This window comes from Rhopilema esculentum, chromosome 3 (assembly GCF_057945365.1).
Source record: "Rhopilema esculentum isolate cy_ngs chromosome 3, ASM5794536v1, whole genome shotgun sequence".
NCBI lineage: Eukaryota > Metazoa > Cnidaria > Scyphozoa > Rhizostomeae > Rhizostomatidae > Rhopilema > Rhopilema esculentum.
The window spans coordinates 1,578,120-1,598,916 of NC_142817.1; the positions used below are offsets into that span (position 1 = coordinate 1,578,120).

A 20,797-nucleotide genomic window follows, 5' to 3' on the forward strand; every position below is an offset into this window, starting at 1 on the left:
ATATCGTGTTCTTGTTTGAATTTTTTATTTAAGTGCGAAGGACTACGCAACTGAAAGAGGTAACAAGTTATTCGAGAAGGAATGGAATGTGATAAGGCCCAAATCAGTTTTTGATGCGAACTTCCATTGAAATCGAAATGAAATAAAAGCGATTGCCCACCAAGTAAAATAAACAGCTGTATCATTTCACGGATGTATATTTAGGTATTTAATACATGTTTTGGGACGCGAAGATTGCCCAGTATCAAACAGCTTTTTCAGCAAACAGAAAACGGAATGTCAGCGTGCTAGGCCGCCGAGCATCCATAATGCCTTTGACTGACAAGCGATCAACGAAGTAAACCTGTCGACAGCGAATTCGAATTTTTTCTTTTACTCTGCGAAATAATTGATTATATTTCGCTAAGTTTTGCTGCCAAAACAGCAATACTGAGATTATAAGTGGCATTTGTAATTGATAAAGAATCGCAATCGACAAGATAAAGTACTAAAGGTTTCTGTCGATCTTTTTTCAGTTCAACGTCGAAAGTTGGGCCTAACAGTTTGAGTCGTTCTGCATGATTGCGCATGGTACACTCATTCAACTCTCTGTTCACAACACATTCCGAAGTTTATGGGGAAAACCGCTTCAAAGGGAAACCAGAGACAGTAAATCAATGTGTAAGTATTTATTCCATTAATGTGTTTTCCAGAAGCTTCAGTGAGAGTTTGAAATAAACAGAAAAAGAGTCTCAAACCACCACTGTTTGGAGATTTGATGAATTGGCTATTTGAGCATGCTGGCCTAGGCCATTGTTGTGTTTCAGCTTTTGGTGATTACGTAACGTTGTTGTACATTGGTTAATCAAAGAGACAACACTGCCATCCTAAAACTTGCGAGTTTTCTTATTCTTCATATAAATGATAGTTAAAACTAACGACAAGATCTCAGTTTCAGGATTTCGTGCGGGTAAGTTTTGAGATGAAGGATTGCTGCTATTGGATGCTTGGCTCACAATGGCCGTCGCCTTCATTAAATTTCGATTACTTTTATAACTGAGCCGCAGTGGCGTGAAAGGGACACATTCCCATAAGTTAATAAGTTACATACTCAGAAAAGTCGAGTTCCCCATTTTGGTCAAGGATAGTGCTTGTCAATGCCAACCTTCAATGGCTGGCAAACTCAAGTTCCACACCCCCGGAACCCAAATAAGACATTAAGAGTTGAACGCCCCGCTGTATCGAGGGTTAATGTAGATTCTGAATATTTTCTACATATATTTTAATGAAGTTTTCAAATAATAATGGTTTTATGGAAAGGAGAGATTTTGGTGAAGTTACAATCTGTTGTTCGAGATCTGTAGAAGTAGGCCGCTGCGCAGGAATTTCGTCGATTTTGACGCAGTTGAAGGAGGGAAGATACAAGTGCACATGCTGAAAGAAGAACGACGATTGTTTGAACAGAATAATCTATGCCTTCTGATATATCTTTGTCAGGATGCGAGCATCGGTAATAAAAGAGTAGATATAATCTCGTAAAATCCACGCAGCTGCCAAACAAAGCGCTGGTATAAGGGGATTCCCTAAGGCCTGAGGTTATAACGAGGTTCCCAAGGTGCGTTATGTTATGAAATATCTTTCGTGACTCATTCTTATTCTAATTCATTATCTTATGAATATCTTAATGATTAATGCGTGCATAAACCATTACTTTTTGGTCAGGTAGATAGCAAAAACTACGGAGGAATGCTGAGTACCATCCTGTGGTATGGCAAAGGGAATTTTGCCAACCATTTGCCTTCTTTTTACCTGCCATAAAATATGCTATACTTCTGCTTTGCCCGACAGAACGTCCTAAAGAAATTGCTTCTACTTCTTTCTACCAGCGTTTTACACCCAGATTCACACCGTAGAGAGAAAGATTTTCGAATACTTAGGACCTGTCGTCGCTAAGTTCGCACAACCTATTACCCTGGGTACCAGAGGCACAAAAATTTAACGGCAGCAAAAAATAAAGAGAGCTGCATTATTTTTTGCTGCCGTTAAATATTTGCGGCTCTGGTACCCAGGGTATCAACCTTTACGCAGGTTTACAAACGTTGCATATGTCCGAGGGGCGGCACTGGGCGAGCCCCAAAAGCATGTACCCCCAACTTTTGAAAAATGTCCCTTTTTCTTATTCTTAGCAGCACCTTATCAGCAACCCTTGAGAAAGTGCCCTGTTTCCGAGACACAGTGTCCTTCTTACTTGTGCTCCGAAGACTATGAAATGCTTCCGACGCCTATAATAAACTTCTGATGTCGTTTATCACTAGCAAGATAAAATGCTAGAACTAATTTTATAATTTTACTTGATAGATATTAGCAAAAAGCCACCAAAACAATTCAATATCGACTCCCTTAATCGATTTCGTGAAAATTAAGTAGAAACACAAACATTAAGTGGAAAGTCCCTCCGGTTTCTATAATCAGTTTTAAATACACGTTCAGCAGCCAAAAATGTTTCCAAATCCCTTATAAAGCACAAAGTGGTTTCTCTGGTCATCCACTCCCATCGAAAAGCCTTTTGATTTCAAACGGGAGAAAATGTTACTGCATTGAAACAACCCATTGAATTGAATATTTCAATTTCAAAAAGAGGAATTTTAGGCACAAAAGGAAATTATTACCAACTAATTGGGCCTATTAGGGGGGCACTTGATGTGAGACTTACTTCTTTTTCCAAGGGTACTTGACAAATTTGGATCGGGATATGATTGGACTTTTCAAATGGGCAGTCTACTAGACTTTTACTAGAACTGGACAGAGTTTTACATTATGGTGATTTAAGCAACTCCTTTTTTTTTAATGTCAGTCTTCCTATCGTCTTAGCTAACAAAATTGAAGAAAAATAATGAAAACTGGAGTGACACTCAGGCACCACGGAGCAGAGGGCTAGGGGGCTTTAGCCCCCCCCCACTTTTTGCAAAAAATGCCAAATATTAAATAGTAAACTACCAGTAAAGCCTCTTTCTATTCGGTTTTAGCTCCCCCCACTTTTTTAGACCCCCCACTATTCTCAACGCTCGGCGGTGCCTGATATGGAATTAAAGAAGCTCTCACTCTGCAAAAATGAGAGATAAACGCATAAACAAATTTTGTTTTGATGACAGTGTGTCGTTTGTTTTATCGTACACTCTTTTTCATTGAGAGTTGAGATTAACACTTGTGAAGGACTTCAAAACTCTAGACTGTAACGCTAAGACATGTACTAAACGCTGAGTTGATCAATATTTCTGAAGTCCAGAAGCAGCAAGCGATCTAATGTCGGTGACATTACGCAGTTTATGGCACCGTAGTTTGATACCCGAGGGCCCCCACATGAAAAGGGGCCCCAAATTATATTCATATCCATGTTTTTAAGACTTCGCTGATGTCCATATCATTTTCAAGAACTTTTAAAGCTCTCAACTGAACCTTTTATAACTCAACTTCTACTAGTTAACGAGAAAATTGAGATTTTCAACGCCCTTTAATGGGACTTAGGGCTCCAGATGCCTCCGTTACGCCACTGTCTAATGTTGTATTTCAGATTCAGATTAATAACTTAATGAAAGTATATGCTGAATTGAGTTTTCTATTTACAAAATTGAGATATTCTCCTTTTAACTTTTGTAAGTTGGACTGTTTTTTAACTAGCTGGTTTGTTCTTGAAAGGAGTTTAAAGAAACCGATTTGGCTGACACCACAGTGTCGGCAATAGATGGTCCGCACTTTGGTATTGGCATGATAGTGCACCAAAATCTAGTTTGTTTTTTTATTGGTTATTCGTCTCAAATTGTGCGAGATTTGGTAGACCTGGTAATGATTCTTGGGACAAAAGCTTGGATGAACGCTTGAATGAACTTAAGCTGAATGATGGTACGCAGATTTGATGATGTTTCGATTTTGTAAAGGCCGTAGTTTGCTGGCATAAGGTGCCTCTGCATCTGCATCCTTTTTTCCTTTTGCTCACTCGTCCCTTATCCTATTCTTCAATTAAAGGCGTTATTATTACCCCACATCCCACTTGACCTTGGCTGCTTCATTTCTTCTAGAAGGTTTCTTTGCGTAGGGAAATTTGAGCGTCAGCCTATTTTGGTCATGTTGGCGTTATGACTGAAAATGTCTGGATATTTCTTTTATGGTAACCATTTTCTTCGAAGGATGACGATCGATTTACAAATCTGTCAAAAGGGCTTCAGAACAAATTTCGTATGTATTGGGGGGGGGGGGGGCTGGTAGGAAGGCGAGGCTCTTTGCTGTGAAGAATCTCTCACCATCTTTAGCATATTTTCGTTTATGTGACCAAAATCGAGAAAGAAGAAGCCTAGTTTTAACATACCAATCTCGAATAATTTTGGCACGTGTTTCAAAAACGATGATTATTTGTCAATCATTATCAATCAATCAATTTATTAATCGAAAGTGAAGGTGCACATATTTAATTTTGCTTGGTCTTCGTGTACAAAAAGACACTAAAAATGAGGCGTTGAGATAGATGTGAACTTTGCTTGTGATACCTGATAAGTTGAGAATTAGGTCATGCTACGTAATGAACTAAGTGCTATTTTTCGAAGAATTTTTTTATTTATATTGAAAGACTATTAATTATAACACAATGTGTATGTTGAAGTGTTGCTATCGTGCTTTTTGGGTTTCAACATTCACACTGAATTACGTCACCAAAGCATTTGCTTCTTCGAACTTGTCTCCAAGTATTAAATTCTGTGTTATTGTTCATGATGCCCCATATTTGGTTCCTGATGACGACACATAGGTATCTCGCCCCAGACCATTTTTTTCCACGCTCATTGTGTAAATTGACCGCGTTTGTTGGTTGCCCTCCGGTTTTAAAACAACTCCTACACTGAATAGATCGAATACGAAAAATGGTGGGTAGGTGGGTATTGTATTTTTACGAATTTTTATCCTTTTTCGCGGGAAGCTGTTGTTGTCTGTCCCAAAGTGTAGTCCAAATATTACCCTAGCTGACGGAGACGAATTTTAACAAAAGTTGTGGTTTAGGCATTTATTTCCTAAAGGCGTCGGTCCTTTCCACTTTTGTCAAACATAATTGAGAAAGTCACTTCAACATTTGATCTGTATATGGCTAAATTCAGGCCCAGTTTGTATCTTAACAGGTTGTGTTATTCAGAGTTCACAACAGCCAGAGATTTCCCTTGCTCAAAACAACACGGGCCTAACTGTACAAAGTTGAAACAAACGGGTCTAACCGACAGCAAAAGCAAGATCCTTTTGCACATTCTAAGGCGCAGTTTGTTGGGAAATAATTATCAATATTTGGTAGGAAAATCTGAAACTGTGTGGACTGTTTTATACTTCTTGGCTAGGTCCGTTCCGCGAATGATCGTATTGTAAGGTGAGATTAGTAGAGCTCGGTTAATGAACACATTGGACTTGTGAGATCGCATACCAAAACCGTTCCGAAAGAAGCTGTTCAAAGTTATTCATGAATTGACTAAACGTAGCCTAAGTTTCGGCGTTTTCAGATGCAAAAAACGTTTTTTTTTCATTCACGCGAAGCAAGTTGATTTAGTCTCCCGTTCTCTTCCCAAGTTCATCCGGGATGTTTTGTTCGGAAGTTTAGTGTTGCTCAATGCATCTTGCTCAATGAGGACGGGGGGATTCATAAACCGCTACCGCTTTACCATTCAGGGAATCGCCATTTTACGAAGTTTATGAAGCTCCCAGTGATATAAGTCCGCAAAATACACTGCTTGCCTTCCGAATTTTTAATGTAAGAAAAACAAGAATTATTTTTTCGTCTCGCAAATAAACATTTTCAATCCTCGTTAATTTTAAGAAACAAAGTCCAATTTAAAAGGAGCTCAGTCCGCTTTATAAAAAAAATTCTAGAACGTAAAGTCGAAAAATTTTAAGAAAATTTTTCTACTAAATAAACGAAAATGCAACTATTGATACTTAATTTATAGTATGTGAAATTGTTATTTCTCAGAACTTGCAGCAATCCGCAGCAACTCTCGGCATTCGTGTTTGGATAGAATCGGACCACTCTTCCCAGGAGACTCAGCCTTTTGCAGAATTTTTGTCTTCAAAATAGACCACTCAAAGTCACAGTTGTGTGACATAATTCCTTCCCTTGACATAATCATAATATACACCTATCTTCTACCCAGTCCTTGTTGCCATCATAACAAAATGGTTTATTACAGCATAGTCGATCTATTGGTAGGCGGGACAGGACCACAGTGCTGTGGGGGACACATAGCGTTGGGAAACATAAGAGATCCTGAAAGTTTCATATAGTAAGGCAGGAGCCTCAAGCTCCATCAACTGCTGTTTGACGTGCTATCTGTAGTTCTAGTAAGCCGAGCATAGTGAAGCTTAAAAAAGAAACAAGACCAGATATTAGCTCAATCTGTGTAACTCCTTGGGGAGCTGAAACCCATCTTCTGACAATAGAAATATGTCAAAGCGAATCATATAGGTAAACTCTAGTTTTAGTTAAGCTAAGCTATACGGTATCGTGACTTTGACTGCTCCATGAAACAATGAAGGGATTAACTTTGTCTGGGAGCAGTGACTGGATACTAAAGATTAACTAAGAGCAAACACTGCACTTTGACAAAGCTTTGTCTGCACTCTTGAGTACAACCCCCCATTATCTTCTACCATCTTGATTTACCCCGGACTGCCGACAGAGGGGCCTGAGCCCGTTCTGGTTGTCATATGCTGCAATCTACATTCGTTGTCGAACAAGAGGTCTACACGTATTAGTTGCCCTTGGGCCCAGTCTCGCTCTCGGCGGCCCTGGATTTACACATTCATATTATTCACCCTAACCTGATGCAGCTACTATTTTTTGCTTCATATTCCTCCCTGTGAACATTTGTGCTTGGTTAAGCTTCAAATGTTTTGTCCCTTCCTTGCACCCACTGTTAGTTTATAGCTTACCCCTTCATTTCACTTCAATTCTAATTATTTGCCCCTTATTCTTATCTCAGCCTCGTTTTTCCCTAATTATATCACTACTTGTAAACCTCTTTTCAACGAAAAATCCGGGGTATCGGGGAAACAGGGAGTCGAAACGTGAAACCATCCATCTCCGATCAAACGTGAACCTTAAATGCATTCACCCTAACGGTTAAAAGACGAGTTGGCACAGTTAAAGGCCCATTTACCGTAAATTACTGTTTACTCACATTTTTTGTTATTATGCTATTGATAATGATGTCTTTTTAAGGAATCCGCCCTTTTTATCGCGTTTTTTACTAAAGAAAGTGCTTATTGCTTTCAATACAACCAGGGTGTCGCTGTCGTTTAACATATCAAGTTCAATATCAGTATTTGTTGTTGTTTTATTTATAATATATAGAGAAGAAGACGCATTGAGTTGAAGATTCCCCTGAACTTTTTGCAACGTATCGGAATACGTCACTTGACAAAAGGGGGCTAAATTTACAAGCAATCGCATTTCCACTAGGCTGTAGACTGTAAAGAAAGAATTGGTGGAATTAAAACGCACTCAGTTGACAAAGATGCATATATTTTCCTTTGTACATGCACATATAAAGGTTATTTATTTGTGGTTTGGCTTACTGTTTTGGAAAGAGCGATAAAGTACTTTTAAAAAAACCTGTTTAACTGCTGTATAATATTGTAGTTTTTGGACGGTGAGTTTTCAGTTGGTTACGAAAGCCTTGTTGGGCCTTAAACAACCACATTGCGGTTAAGCATCTTCCCCCGTTCAGTTTAACCCATCACTATGCATACAATAAACCACCATCTTAATTTGAATCCCTTACTTTTGCTCAGCACGATGCATACTTTTCCCAATAATTTTTTTAATTTAATGTATTTGTTTGCTTAAAGAGTAAAGCTACGCAAACTGATAGTTTGAAAGTTTTTTCAAATAGAAAGCGTGTTTCTGTGCCTTCAGTTGTGGAACTATCCTGCGAAGTCGACCACCCCTTACTATCTCATAGCGAGTTAAGCAGCAGCCTAAATTTGAATTTTTTCCATGAAAATTTTGAGTTTTTTGAAGAAAGATCTTTGTTTGTGAATGTAAAGTTAAATAAACGCGTCTTAGAATGGAATGAATACTATTCATAAAAGAGTCGAATATGCTTTTGTTGACATTTCGCACCGGCTTCTTTCTACGAAAATTTTCGATGTCCCGAAAGGCCCTGCTGTGACATTTTCGATTAAATTGGTTCTGGCTCTATTTATTAGCTTAAGAGTTGTTCGTATTTCTTAATAGCCGAGTGATATTCTGATCAAGCATGCATAGCTCCCCGTACCAACGATAGGTTTGCCGGCTTATCGTTTCCTGCTGACGAAAACCCCAGTTGCTCGTTCCAGGCCCCCAAAGTTCTTGGCACTACTACACATGAAACGAAATTGCACATTGGAAGGGTAGGTATAGCAAATCGTGTTTCGTATATTTAGTTACTTCGTGACATGGGAATTTTTAGCTGGATTCGATGTATCGTACTTAAGCTGTGCGTAGGCCCGTGAATTTTCGACTTCGGTTAGATTTCTAAAGTGTTATGAGCTAGACACATTCTGTCGATTTCATGACATTTCTAGGGTGAGTAAGCAGTCAGCGCGCGCTTTTTGGTATCAGTTTTTGGTATCGATGAATCTGCACTTCTAAAAAAGTCTTTTAGCATCAAAATATCAACTGATCGGAATTGCTTCGAGCCAAGCCAGATACAAACACAACCTTGATTTTAATCCCAGGAAGCCCTTTTCAAGTCCCAATATTCCCTTGTCCCTTGTCATATACTTCAAGCAAACCCCAAAGTCAATTTTATCTATAATTCAAGGCGATTGAGAACTAATGTGAAAGAAGATAGAGGCGAAGAAACTGAAGCCGTGAACAAACAGGTCACCATGGCCAGCTGATGGACTCCATCGGACTGAAATTGCTGTTGGTGACAACAATGCTTTGAAAACTGGTAATTTGGAAACTATACCCGAATCAAGTGATACATATTCGAGTCTTGAAGGCTAAGAAACATCACAAGGAAAACTTTACTTGAATAGGTGGGAGAAAGTTTGCGGTTGAACGCCATTTTTAAATCATGATACCTGCGAACACGAACATCCGGGAAGTTTTGGTTGTTTTGTTAAACAAAACATGGAAGGCCTCAATTGTCACGTTAAATGTGAACGCAACATGTCTTTGTTCGTATTTGCCAGCTGCGACGGGGGTCTTGCTATTGCTAATTTGGACAGCCGCAGTTACTAGGCCGTTTTGTGAAAACAGAGACTGTGTTACTGAAAGCAACGCTTTGATGTATGAAATCAAAAGGGGAAAATAAGAACGATAAATGTTACATTCTATCGGATGAAACTTCACATACTAGAAAAAAGTCGGCTCTTGATTTTGTGAAAAGAGTTTTAATTCGGCTTTTCGTCCAGAAGTCCTCTTGAGTTTTATTCTAATTTGGGAGGCGCAACAGTCATCGTTTCTTTATCGACTTCCCTGGGTGCGTAGATCTTGACGGATGGGCTTGTGTCGGTATACATTGCTAGTTGCAGGCCATTGGCATGCTATGCCTGTCCGTTCGCCAGTCTCAAGTTATCAGAGAGGAAATATGAGTGTATCACGACCAGGGCAGGACCTTTTCTCAAGTCTTGTTCTGCACAAACTAAATCTCTCTCTTTGATATGAAGTTTTTGACAAGTAATCGCACCATTGCGGTATATGATTCTGATCGATTTAGAGTGTATTTTGAGGTATTCGCGACCACTCGTTTGATTCTCCGTCCTTAATGAATCGACTAGGCCTGCAGAGCTTCGAGACGATGTTTATAATATTCCTTTTGGGTGAATTAGTTCTCCTAAAGGAACTTATCGCGTCACATAGTTTCCTCAATCGCCTTGGAGAATGCTAGAGACGTTAAATGGAATATACGAAAGACGCCATCACGATCAGTAACACATCACGATCAGTAACGCATCACGATCAGTAACACATCACGATCAGTAACACATCACGATCAGTAACACATCACGATCAGTAACACATCACGATCAGTAACACATCACGATCAGTAACACATCACGATCAGTAACACATCACGATCAGTAACATATCACGATCAGTAGCACGTAGCTTCCAAATTTTATCAAAAATTCCGTATGCTTGGGCGAAGTTTTATTGATATATTTTCTGAAACTGTTGTTAATTGCTACGTTTTTTATTTTTTATTTTAAATTAATTTTAGTTTCTGTATTCCTGCTCACCGCCAGCCCATATTTTTAATCGCAAGTCTCAATTGTCATCTCCCAGAAATCCTTGCTTTATGATGCTCAATTTTTTTGCTATTCATAGTAAGGATTTAATGGCAAAGTAATGAGGTCACAAAGTTCTATTTTTTGAAATTTTTCAGTTGAGATATGACCACATAAACAGAAAGAACACGGTTGAAAATCTCACAATGTACAAAATCAGTTACCCCTTTCAGATTTCAAGAGATATGGCCAATGAAGGTTTTAAAGTTTGCTAACGTAGTCCTTTGCTTTTGGCGTACTTGGGTTGAGTTATAGAATTAGGGCAAAATTACAGTGGTTTGATGGGGGAAAACTTGTACTCATGTAGTCATATTTGTAACAGCCTAACTGATTTTTCAAATTTAAAGTTATTTTATGATGCTTCTTGGGGCTATATATTCAGAATCTAATAGTTGTTTAGTAAATTCTGTGACGTCATCACGTAGCCACTGTTGAAGATAAGCCTTCCCTTCACCTATTTTCTACATTGCCCGATTTCCAATGCAGAATTTCATGAGCCCAACAGATCTCTACCTGGAACGTTATCGTTAAATCGCGATTATTAAATCCTTTCATTAAATCCTTTCTTAACCCTTGCATGTAAAGAATTTTTTTATAATTTCCCAAGGTTTTGACATTATGATGTGAGTTGCAGTTTTGAGAACAGTGCGCCATGGCAACTAAAACCCTGGTGAATGGCTCCGTAACGAAAACCAGTTTAAAGCAAATCAAGATCGAGGAGCCAGAGTTTGAAAAGCAAAGAAAATACCAAAGCAAGGGTACGTATGCGAGTGGGTTTAGAGTTTCTATCTGGTTTCTCGGCATGTCAATGTTTTCTGGCATTCCAAAGGGTGTGGACCCCCATTTTCCCCACGCTCCACTTACCTTAGCAGCCTCCAATTTTACCACCCTGGTTACGCTACTGCTCAAGAGTGGCGTCCAGGTTCTATTCATCGGATGACCCCCAATGAAATTCGCGACGAAGCACCGTTAGATGGCAAAAACTCTGTTTTTCAAGGGAATGTTTTCGATTTCGCCCATTTCTTAATGAAGAATTTAAAATGGTCAGTTTCAGTCATGTAGATACCTTGCTTTCTGCAAAATCTTCTGCCATTCCGTCCACCTCGCCTGTTGATTTTTCAAGTCAATCATAATATTGTATCTAAAATATTTGTATACTAAATTCAGAAATTTTACTGTTTACCGATATGTCGTAAAGTGCTCGATGCCGTATAGGCAGAGATGTGCGCGCTATTTGGTGCATAGAGTAGGACGGTTCTAAGTTGCTACTCCGAGTTTCACGTTTAATGCAATTATCAAGTAACTCAATCAACTGATCTATACACCAAGTAGCCTGTATACTTATTTGAGTTCGAATATACTTTGAATACTTTGGTTTTAATACTTTTCTTTCAATCTTATTCGTTATTTTATTTTGTAGATGGCGCACTAAACATTATGGAAGGTGAGGAAAATAAAGAAGAAAGTTTTGATTGGGAAAAATATTTGGCAAAACACAATGCTACAGCTGTTCCAAAGAGCACATTTAAGCATGTAAGTAGTGTAACGTTGGTGTTTTGACGCACTTAACAGCTCCCATATGATCTACCCAACTCTGATCAACTCCTTCCTATGTCGACCCGTATACCCCCACCATACCCCCTACCCGGTAAAGTCTTTGTTACTAGAGGGGCTTGATCGTAGTTGTTATCGGACATTTTGGGAAAATCCAAATTTTTCTCTCGCCAAAATTAAAATTGAGGGAACTTGAAAGTAATTTGAATTAAGGGGTACTCCTGTTTTTCATATAGTAATTTATATAACATATAAATTTTGTATATGTTATAGGCATATTTTGTACGCAGTTTTATAAATTAGAAAGCCTTAATTTTTGCTGTCCCTCAATAATTTTAAAAATTTGCGATTATGAGCCTAATATTATATTTTAATCATTCTTAAGAAAAAAGGTTCGATCTTTGCTATTGTCTTTCTTCATCACAAACACATTTTAAGAAGCGAATCATCCTAGCAGAATACAAAAAGGAGCATTTCCTTGTTGTCCGCTAGATTGACTAAAACAGGGCTCCTCCCAATGCAAATATCACAGCGTGAAAGCTCATAGATACATGAGTAACTACAGACCAGTATCTACAGACCATTCCATGAAATAACTACCTGTAATAACTTTCTTTCTAAATCATGGGAAATCTATGCTTGTTGTTGAGAAAAATTGTATACAGAAGAGGCTGCTCATTTCGATTCAGGAAATATACGAAACGAAAGATGCACAAAGAGTTTTTGATTTCGGATAGACAGTTTTGCACGCTTGGTATATGGAACAGGACAGTTTTAAGCTGCTATCCCCAGCTTTACGCTTTATATGAACATCTGCTTTCATATTTTGCTGACGTTTTTGAATACCATTTTAGCTTATTGCTGGAAGCACCTTTGATTTTGAAGCCGGTATGAAACTGGAGGTTCCAAATCAAGACTGTTCCAGCACCTATTGGCTAGCCACGGTGATTGCAAAGTCTGGACCATTGATACTCCTCCGGTACGAAGGCTATCAAGATGATAACAGCGCAGATTTTTGGTGCAATAGCCGGAGCTCAGAAATTCATCCGGTTGGATGGTGTGCCAAAACCAAGCATGCGCTTAGGCCTCCAAAGGGTGAGCATTGTTTACGATCAGTACTGAGTGATATCACCCTTAAGCCGCTCTCTCACACAAGATCAGATTTTGCATGTTCAAAGAGCATCATTAGGCCCACCAACAGGCGCTTTAGTTACTACTCCCATGTCCCTTAAATGGTTTTATTTCTAACTTTTTCAATAATAGAGCCGTTATAATACAAGGCAATTTATCTCGACACTTTGGAATAAAACATTTGGAGAAACGAATATTTCGAAGTCATGCAGTACATAACAGGATTTTGATTCTAAAAATTAATGTATCCGACATAGTCCGACCGAGTAAAAACGACGTGAGGTTCGATTGAAAAATGATTTACGGAAATGCTCATAGATTTTTGTGAAACATCAAGACCAAACTTGACAATGTATCGCCTATTTTAAAGTTATATATGTCGCTAAATGTGCAACCTTTCTTTGGTTGTGTTGGTGTTGAAAATCATTATCAGATGTAAAATCTTGTTAATTTAACACAGGTTCTAGGTGATTAAGTATCTTTGGCTGTAAGTGTTGTTTGCAAATTTCCAATTTTGATGGTTCCGTTTTGTGACTTTTCTAAGCTTCAAATAATTACCCAGATTCAGGCTTGCGATACTACTGATCCTAGGATTTCATGACCTCGTCGACATCGTTTTGAAATAGAAAGTTTATGTAGTGTATATAGACTGTTATTTAAAGCACATTGTTTCCGTGCTCTACAGCAATTCAGCACAAAGAAAAAAGTTGGTATGATTATTTGATCAAGAACCTAACTGGAGCACGGAAGGCTGCAGAACATCTCTTCAACAAGGTATGTTCGCCAGGGCATTATCATTTTCGATTGCTGAGAATGAAGCATGGGAGGCTTGGAATTGTTGTTGTCAGTTCTAAAGGATTTACCAGGTTTTTCGAGGCAATTAGTCACCGCAACAATCCGATAGTCATTGTAGTTGATGGTGCATTCTCAGTCATGATAGTTTTGAAGACCCAAAGATTCAAGTACTTTTTCTATATTTCTATGTTCTGTACAATTATGATTACCCAATTACCCACCTCTTCCAAACAAATTGTTACTGACAACCAGAAAAATTCAGCAACATTTTGATGGGAAAGGGAAGCAAAAATTTTAAATTTTGTCTAGGTATTTGAAGTAGTTGTGGCAAAGATTGTATTGCACTATACGTCAGAACCCCTAGAACTTTGATGTGAGTTTTGTAAATACTTCCTGTAGCCAACGAGCTATTGTTTTACCTCAAGGATCGTTTTTCGTTACGATGATACTCATTGATGGTCCTTAGGTAATTCTTCAATGAATGGTTCTTGGTAAGGCAAAGCTACGTCATATGTTAAGTTTGTCATATCTAGGGCAACCTTGACAAAGAAAGGGGCATAGGGGCTGGTTTTCGGAGGTTTGTTGAGAAATAGAAACTCTACTGTTTAAAAACATTACTTATAAAACTAGTGTTTGTTTCTCGTGTCAAATTTTACTACGATTTTTATTCTCCTGCAGCGAGTTAAGCCAATTGACAAGCTTGGTGTTGGTATGATGTTAGAGGTCATCGACAAAGAAGACCCAAAGTACTACTGGGTGGCGATTATAAGCGAGATTTACGCGGGTCGTCTGCGTTTGCAGTACAAAGGAACTGAAGACTCGTCTGGGGAAATCTGGTGTTATTACCTCAGTGAAAGGCTGCATGAGCCGGGCCACGGCTTTGTTTATGGACTGACACTCAGGCCACCAAGAGGTATTTTTACAGATGTAAAAGCTTGCAATTTGAAATGCTGTAACGTGCCAAAGATGTGTTTGTTTCATGACATGTTGCATCTGCTATGTTTTATCGCAGAGAGTGGCTTGATTTGCCATGCTCTTCGCATTATAACTATTTATCGATTAAGGCGATAATCCCTTGTTATAGTAGCATAGTACAGCCAGCTTTCGGGGTTTTTTTGTCTGTGTTTCCAATATTTCAATTTTTGGACTGCTTTTTCCTGACTTTTGACAGGCAGATTATCAGTGCCAAATATATGATTTTTTATTTAATCTGTTCTGAAATGTTTTCCTTTTGGTTAACCGTCAGATGTTCTGAAGACAATCTCAGAAAAGCAGTGGCCGGATTCGAAGTTAGAGAAAAGATTAATGACATGTTGGGAAAAAACACTGCTCTCTGCATTGCTGAAGGTAAATTTCTAGCACGTGTTGCGTAATTGTCTAGAAATAAAGGATTGACTATTTTTTGTTGATGAGCAGGAAGGCCGGACGTACACAATGGCAGTCATTGCACAGTCCTGTTTCAAAATCTTAGCAGTAAATCAATTAAGATAGCTCTTCCAATTTGTAAAGATGTTTGTCTACCTCTGAAATATGACACTGAGATTATGGTCACTGCTAACATATGTATTTATCCTGGTTTGCGATTCACAAGCTAAATCCCATTTTCGTAAATAGTCTTCAATTATCAAGTAAACATTTATGAATCTGTAGGTCCACAACACATGATAATTTTCCTGTGATTTCGAAAGGGATGCAAGATTTGAACATTCTGTCGTCAGATTTAACATACCCTTTTGATAAGTTACTGTACACGGTAATATATATGTTTATGAAAGGATATTGCCTGCTAGTGTCTATTTTACATACGTACCAATCCACTTATTGTTGTTGTTTCTCGTGTATCTCTTAGTGTAAATGCTCTAAAAGACATTCCATGTTTAATTCCTTACTATTTCTCCTCATAAATGCTTTATATATCTTACGTTTAGGATCGCCCACCGATGGTAGAGCACACATTCAAAATGGGGATGAAATTAGAAGCAAAAGATCCGATGGATCCTACGTCGATCTGTTGTGCCACTGTCGCTCGTGTCTTTGACAAATTCCATTTTCTTGTACGAATTGACAATTTGCTAAGCAGCTCAGTCCACGAGGATCGGTCTTTTATTTGTCACAAAAAGAGCCATGGTATTTATCCCGTTGGGTGGTGCCACAAGTTTGGTTTGTCACTGCATCCGCCTAAAGGTAATTTCTTATCCTCGCAACGTTTTTAAGGCAATTTCAGAATTGTTTGCTTTAAAACAATCTTTGATCCTCCAAATAATCTAATTCTTCCACAAATACTATGTTTCTGAAGAAAATAAGAGTGTTTTCCTATAGAGAAACAAACAATGTTTACAAAAGAAAATTAAATGTAGAAGAAGCCTTTGATCGCAGAAGATGTGTTATTTAACAGAAACCAATAATCTGAAAGGACAGGATTTAATTGTTAAAGCTTAAGAGATAAATGAATACAACAAAAATTGTGTCTTCCAATATTTCCCTGCAAAGAATTTATTCCTGCGTGCATATTTTCTGCTGCAATTTGTATTTTTGGTACAACTTTGCATGGCACTGATGGTCAGAATACGCCTATCGGATTTGTTCAGTTCGTTTCTTCATTCTTACTACATTCCCACTTTGTAGTCAGATGGTAGAAGTTTTTTCTGCTGGAACGAAGAAAGGTTGTTTAATATTTAAGGAATCAAATTTAATTATGAATAATAGAGGACTCAAATTTAACACGACCTTTCCTCCCAATTATTTCGTTTGTTAACCATTTCAACAAACATTTTGGCTCAGCCTGGTTTTCACATTGACCCTCCTTGCTTAGCCAGATAAAGGCATTGGATGTAGATGATTCCCCTTTGGACTCAGGTACCGAGCACCTTATGTAACAGTATGACAGCTTTGACACTGCACACGACCACAAGCGTTTAAGTAAGAGTACACGACCCCTATCCATGAAACTACAGGCCTATTGCCTGATCGGTTACCTTGTTGACTTAGGCTCACTTTCACTTATACCCAGGCTTCAATGGCCATTTCACATGGAAGGCTTATCTACAACTGGAGAAGGCAATTGCCGCACCAGAGGCTTGTTTTGACCTGGAACCAGTGGAGCACGAGTTTAAAGTTGGAATGAAACTGGAGGCTGTTGATCAAGAGAACAATGTGAATATATGTGTTGCCACTGTAACTCAGGTCCTCGGCAGGGATGTCTGGGTTACATTTGACGGAGAAAGTCGAAGCGAGCAGTTATTTGATGTTAGGTCGCACGATCTGTTTCCAGTTGGCTGGTGCGAGATGAGTGGGCACGAATTGCAGTGGCCTAGACCGAGTAGTAAGTTTTTCGATTCTCGCGTTAAAAGGCCAGCGTTTAACCTCCAACTTTTACAGTGTTTTTAAAAAATGCAAGTGACGCAAAAATTGGAGGTACTAGAAAACTAAAAATTCACCAATGTTTACAGTATTTCGTCTTAAATTAAATAATGTTTTGTTGTTCTTGGTTCTGAAAAAATCTCAACTTCGTTCTTTTTATGGAGTGATGCTCTCGTATTTGGGATGGCACTCTAATCTTCAACAAATCTAACCTTACAAAGTCTCTCATACTTTTTTCTCATCGGCTTTGTGCTGCTGACCTATCAATGTTTTACAAATACCCCCATAGACATTGCCTCTGAGTTGAGTCAGAAACACCAGGAACTTTGTCAATTTCCTCTTGCCAAATTCGGGCACCCACAAATCTTCTTTCCATTCCATTCCTTTTCTTTCCTTTCCTTTCCTTTCCTTTCCTTTCCTTTCCTTTCCTTTCCTTTCCTTTCCTTTCCTAGAGTGTTTTAACTTTGGAACTTCCACCCTCTCCTTGCTTCCAGATTCTTATAAAATGCTAATGTTCTTTTAAAATGGTCTTCAAAACCAAACCAAATCAACAGTCTTGAGCTCCCCTCCCTCTCTTTCTTTAGCCTCTCCCTTTCTTTGTTAGGGTTTTATGATCCCACTGGTAGTTAAACCGTTATATTTTATTAGCTGTTATTTGTATGGTCTTGAAATCCATCTTTTATTCGTAGCTATTCTTCAGAAGAATCGAATTTCGAGGCTGAGATCCACGACGGAGAGAAAAACCCGTTTGGATCATCTCCGGAAAGGCGGTCCGCGGGCCAAAAAGTCGATCATATCGGGGCAGACTAGTTCAAGCAATAATAACTCGGACGAGGAGAGGGAGGTGAAATCGAAAAACAGGAAAAGGAAGCATATTAAATCACAGTATTACAAAGGAAGTAAGAAACGAATTAAGCAGAAGGCAGCGAAATCCACAGGGGGAGAGGATGACGGGGGTTATGTTGATCCAACGATTTCGTATGTTTTTATTCGGGGGTTGGCAGAGGAACTGAACAGCGAAAATGAAATCAAGAAAGGGTATGCATTTTAAGTTTTATGTCTGTGTTTTTAGGTGAAAGAAGAAATTCACAGTTTTAACTTCCTTATAAAGATTAATTTAAAGACAATGTCTAAAAAACTCTTGATTCATTCAAAAACGATGTCTAAAAAACTCTTGATTTTGCCATTCAAAGGTTTTTAGACACAATAAACATAATGAATGTCGAAAAAAGGAGTTAGTACTTCGAACTTCAAAATCAAAGGTTTCACTGTTAGCTTTTGTCGTAATTCATTAGTTCTTTGATAATTAATCGGTCGAAAGTTCAGCAATGTTTCATTTATTTTTTCCTTGCTATTCGCACCAGTTCCTAAAAGTTCTTTGCTTTAAATGTGTTTTGAAGATTGGAAGCGGGCCTAGACCAACCTACTTCGTATAGCAACAAATTCCAATCGCTATGATTGTTTTTTTGAAGACGGTTTAAATGAAGTCGGCTCAGCGCATATTGAGGCTTGGTTACAAGTTTTCGTTCCTGTAGTGTTCTTGTATTGTTTATTTTTGTTTCAATGTGAACTTATATCTTAGAAGAATAGGTCTTGGAGCCTTTCCGCTGTAATCCTTCAGAATGTTTTGCAGTCTGCAAATTAAAATTATAATGAAAATAATTCGAACTATGATAGATTTTGATTTTAATTGTTTTGTATCTTTAAAGATAATAAGGCAATCTGATTTTGATCCATTTTCCCCTTCAGTTTCAATCTAGACGAAGAGGGACAAGTACCGCGAAAAATCATAACAATCGACTCAGATGAAGATGAGGATCCAGAAGCGAAAAAACCGCTTCTGTCTGAGAACGAAATGAGTTTCTTTACCACTCTTAAAGTCAAGCCAAAAGACCTTAACGTTAAACAAGACGAAGAGTTCGATTTGTTGGCAGGAACCAAAATTCCATTCTCAGAGAGAAAGAAAGACTCTTTAAGCGTGCTTGTCGAAAAGTTCCGCGGAAATCATAGTAGTTCAGCGGCCGCGCGACTTCGTTTGATAGACTTTTATCGTAAACAGAAGACAAAGCAGCGCGGTCGCGTTAGATACAGCGCACGTCGTGCCACCGCAACAGGTTCCCAACAGCAAACTGAAAATGGCGAAAATAGCTCAAATGGTGAAACGAAAGTAGAGGAGTTGAATAAAGAGAATTTAAAATCTGGCGACTCTAATAAATTTACGCAAAGATCTTTACGAAGAGGGGAGCGTAGAACGAATTTCCGTGTTTTGCACCTTACTGGTCAAAAAGCTGTAACAGCCTCGAAGGAAGCTAGGAGTAGCGAGAACGGAACACGTGAAAACGCAGATTCGCAAACGACGTCAACGAATTATGGTGTAGCCAATGGCTTGTACAGAGTTGTTGAGAATAAATCGCAAAGTAATAAAATCGTTATGAAAATCGCAAAACCAAATAACATCAAAGACACGAAACTAAATGGATCCAGTGACCATTCGTTGTTGTTGGATGGGTATTCCCCAGCAAGGGACATCCCTGATATCGAGGAGCACTTGACCACGAAATGCAACGAAATAAGGTCTTCGTGCAAGGATCTCCCCAAAAATCCGTTATCGTGGACTAAACAGCACGTCGTTGAATTTGTGCAAGCGGCAGAGTTAGGAAGATATGCTAGAATTTTCATGGAAGAGGTATGTTTGACGTGAAACCTTGACTTTGAACGTTTTTTATCGAGAAATTAAACGTTATTTTTATCTTGGAGAACGTTGCTAAAGCATTATGCTGAATTGATTTAAGCTTTTCAAGCCTATCATTGAATAACAATAAACTGGTGAGATTTTTGTCAATAATTATGATAAATTGTTCATATCTGCAATATCTTGTTACTTACGTCTTGGTTTGTTTCTACTCTAAGAATCTCATGTTTTTCCTTTGTATTTCAGGAGATCGACGGCCACGCGTTTCTTCTTCTCACCTTAAACGAGCTTCACAACTTACTCGGTCTGTCAGTCGGCCCAGCAGCGAAACTTACTGATTACATATACACCCTACAACGCGACGCCGCGCGATTCAAGAATTCTACCGCCGCACAAAGCTCGAGTAAAAGTAATCGTGCTGATGACTCGAAAGAGCATACCGCGACCGCAAGAGATTCTGACTCGGATACAGGAAGTCCTAACAGTAAATCAAATACGTCTTCAACGAAATCTTCCCGTTCGTCAACTCCAGAAGCGTCCTCCGCGCCGCTCATCACAAAAGTGTACAGCATTTCAAAGCCTTTGTTTTCGAAACTACAAAAAAGTTAGCATATGTTTATTTGCCATAATTATTTCTATCTGCATTTGTGAATACACTTCGTAAAAAAAACACTCGTGGTAAATTAATTGACTCGGATTCTTAATTATTCATCTTTAAGTATTTCTGCTTGTAATTCATTGCTAATTCTATTTGTAACCAGTAATAACTATCTTTTACTTCTCTGATATTTTTGTTCAACTACCCGCTAACCTGCAATGAATTCTGGGATGTTTTCAAGTTGTTGGCAGGGAACTTTAGTTGGTTCTCATGAAATTTCTCTCAACACTCTTGCATTACAAAATCTTTTGTTTCAAGCTCTTTCCTTTTAAGCCATAGCCTTTCAGATCATCTAAAAAAGTCGGTACCCACCACAGTTTAGC

The 20,797-nt window shown here is 38.5% G+C and overlaps 1 protein-coding gene across 4 annotated transcripts; it reads left to right on the forward strand.

Annotated features, from left to right (window-relative positions):
* Positions 1–86: 86 nt before the first annotated feature.
* On the forward strand, positions 87–20,425 carry LOC135692816 (uncharacterized). 4 transcript variants are annotated; one of them, XM_065211131.2, is made up of 13 exons: positions 87–660; positions 8,344–8,397; positions 10,892–11,042; positions 11,705–11,817; positions 12,693–12,933; positions 13,655–13,743; positions 14,443–14,677; positions 15,011–15,111; positions 15,693–15,948; positions 16,775–17,086; positions 17,814–18,162; positions 18,874–19,810; positions 20,063–20,425. In XM_065211131.2, exons 3-13 carry the CDS (start codon positions 10,937–10,939, stop codon positions 20,423–20,425), a joined length of 3,102 nt encoding a protein of 1,033 aa, XP_065067203.2. In that variant the 5' UTR covers positions 87–660; positions 8,344–8,397; positions 10,892–10,936. The 4 variants fall into 4 exon arrangements, with proteins under 4 accessions (XP_065067203.2, XP_065067201.2, XP_065067204.2 ...); XM_065211133.2 differs by lacking the exon at positions 87–660 and adding an exon at positions 8,811–9,030 and having other exon boundaries at positions 4,907–8,397; XM_065211129.2 differs by lacking the exon at positions 8,344–8,397.
* Positions 20,426–20,797: the final 372 nt, after the last annotated feature.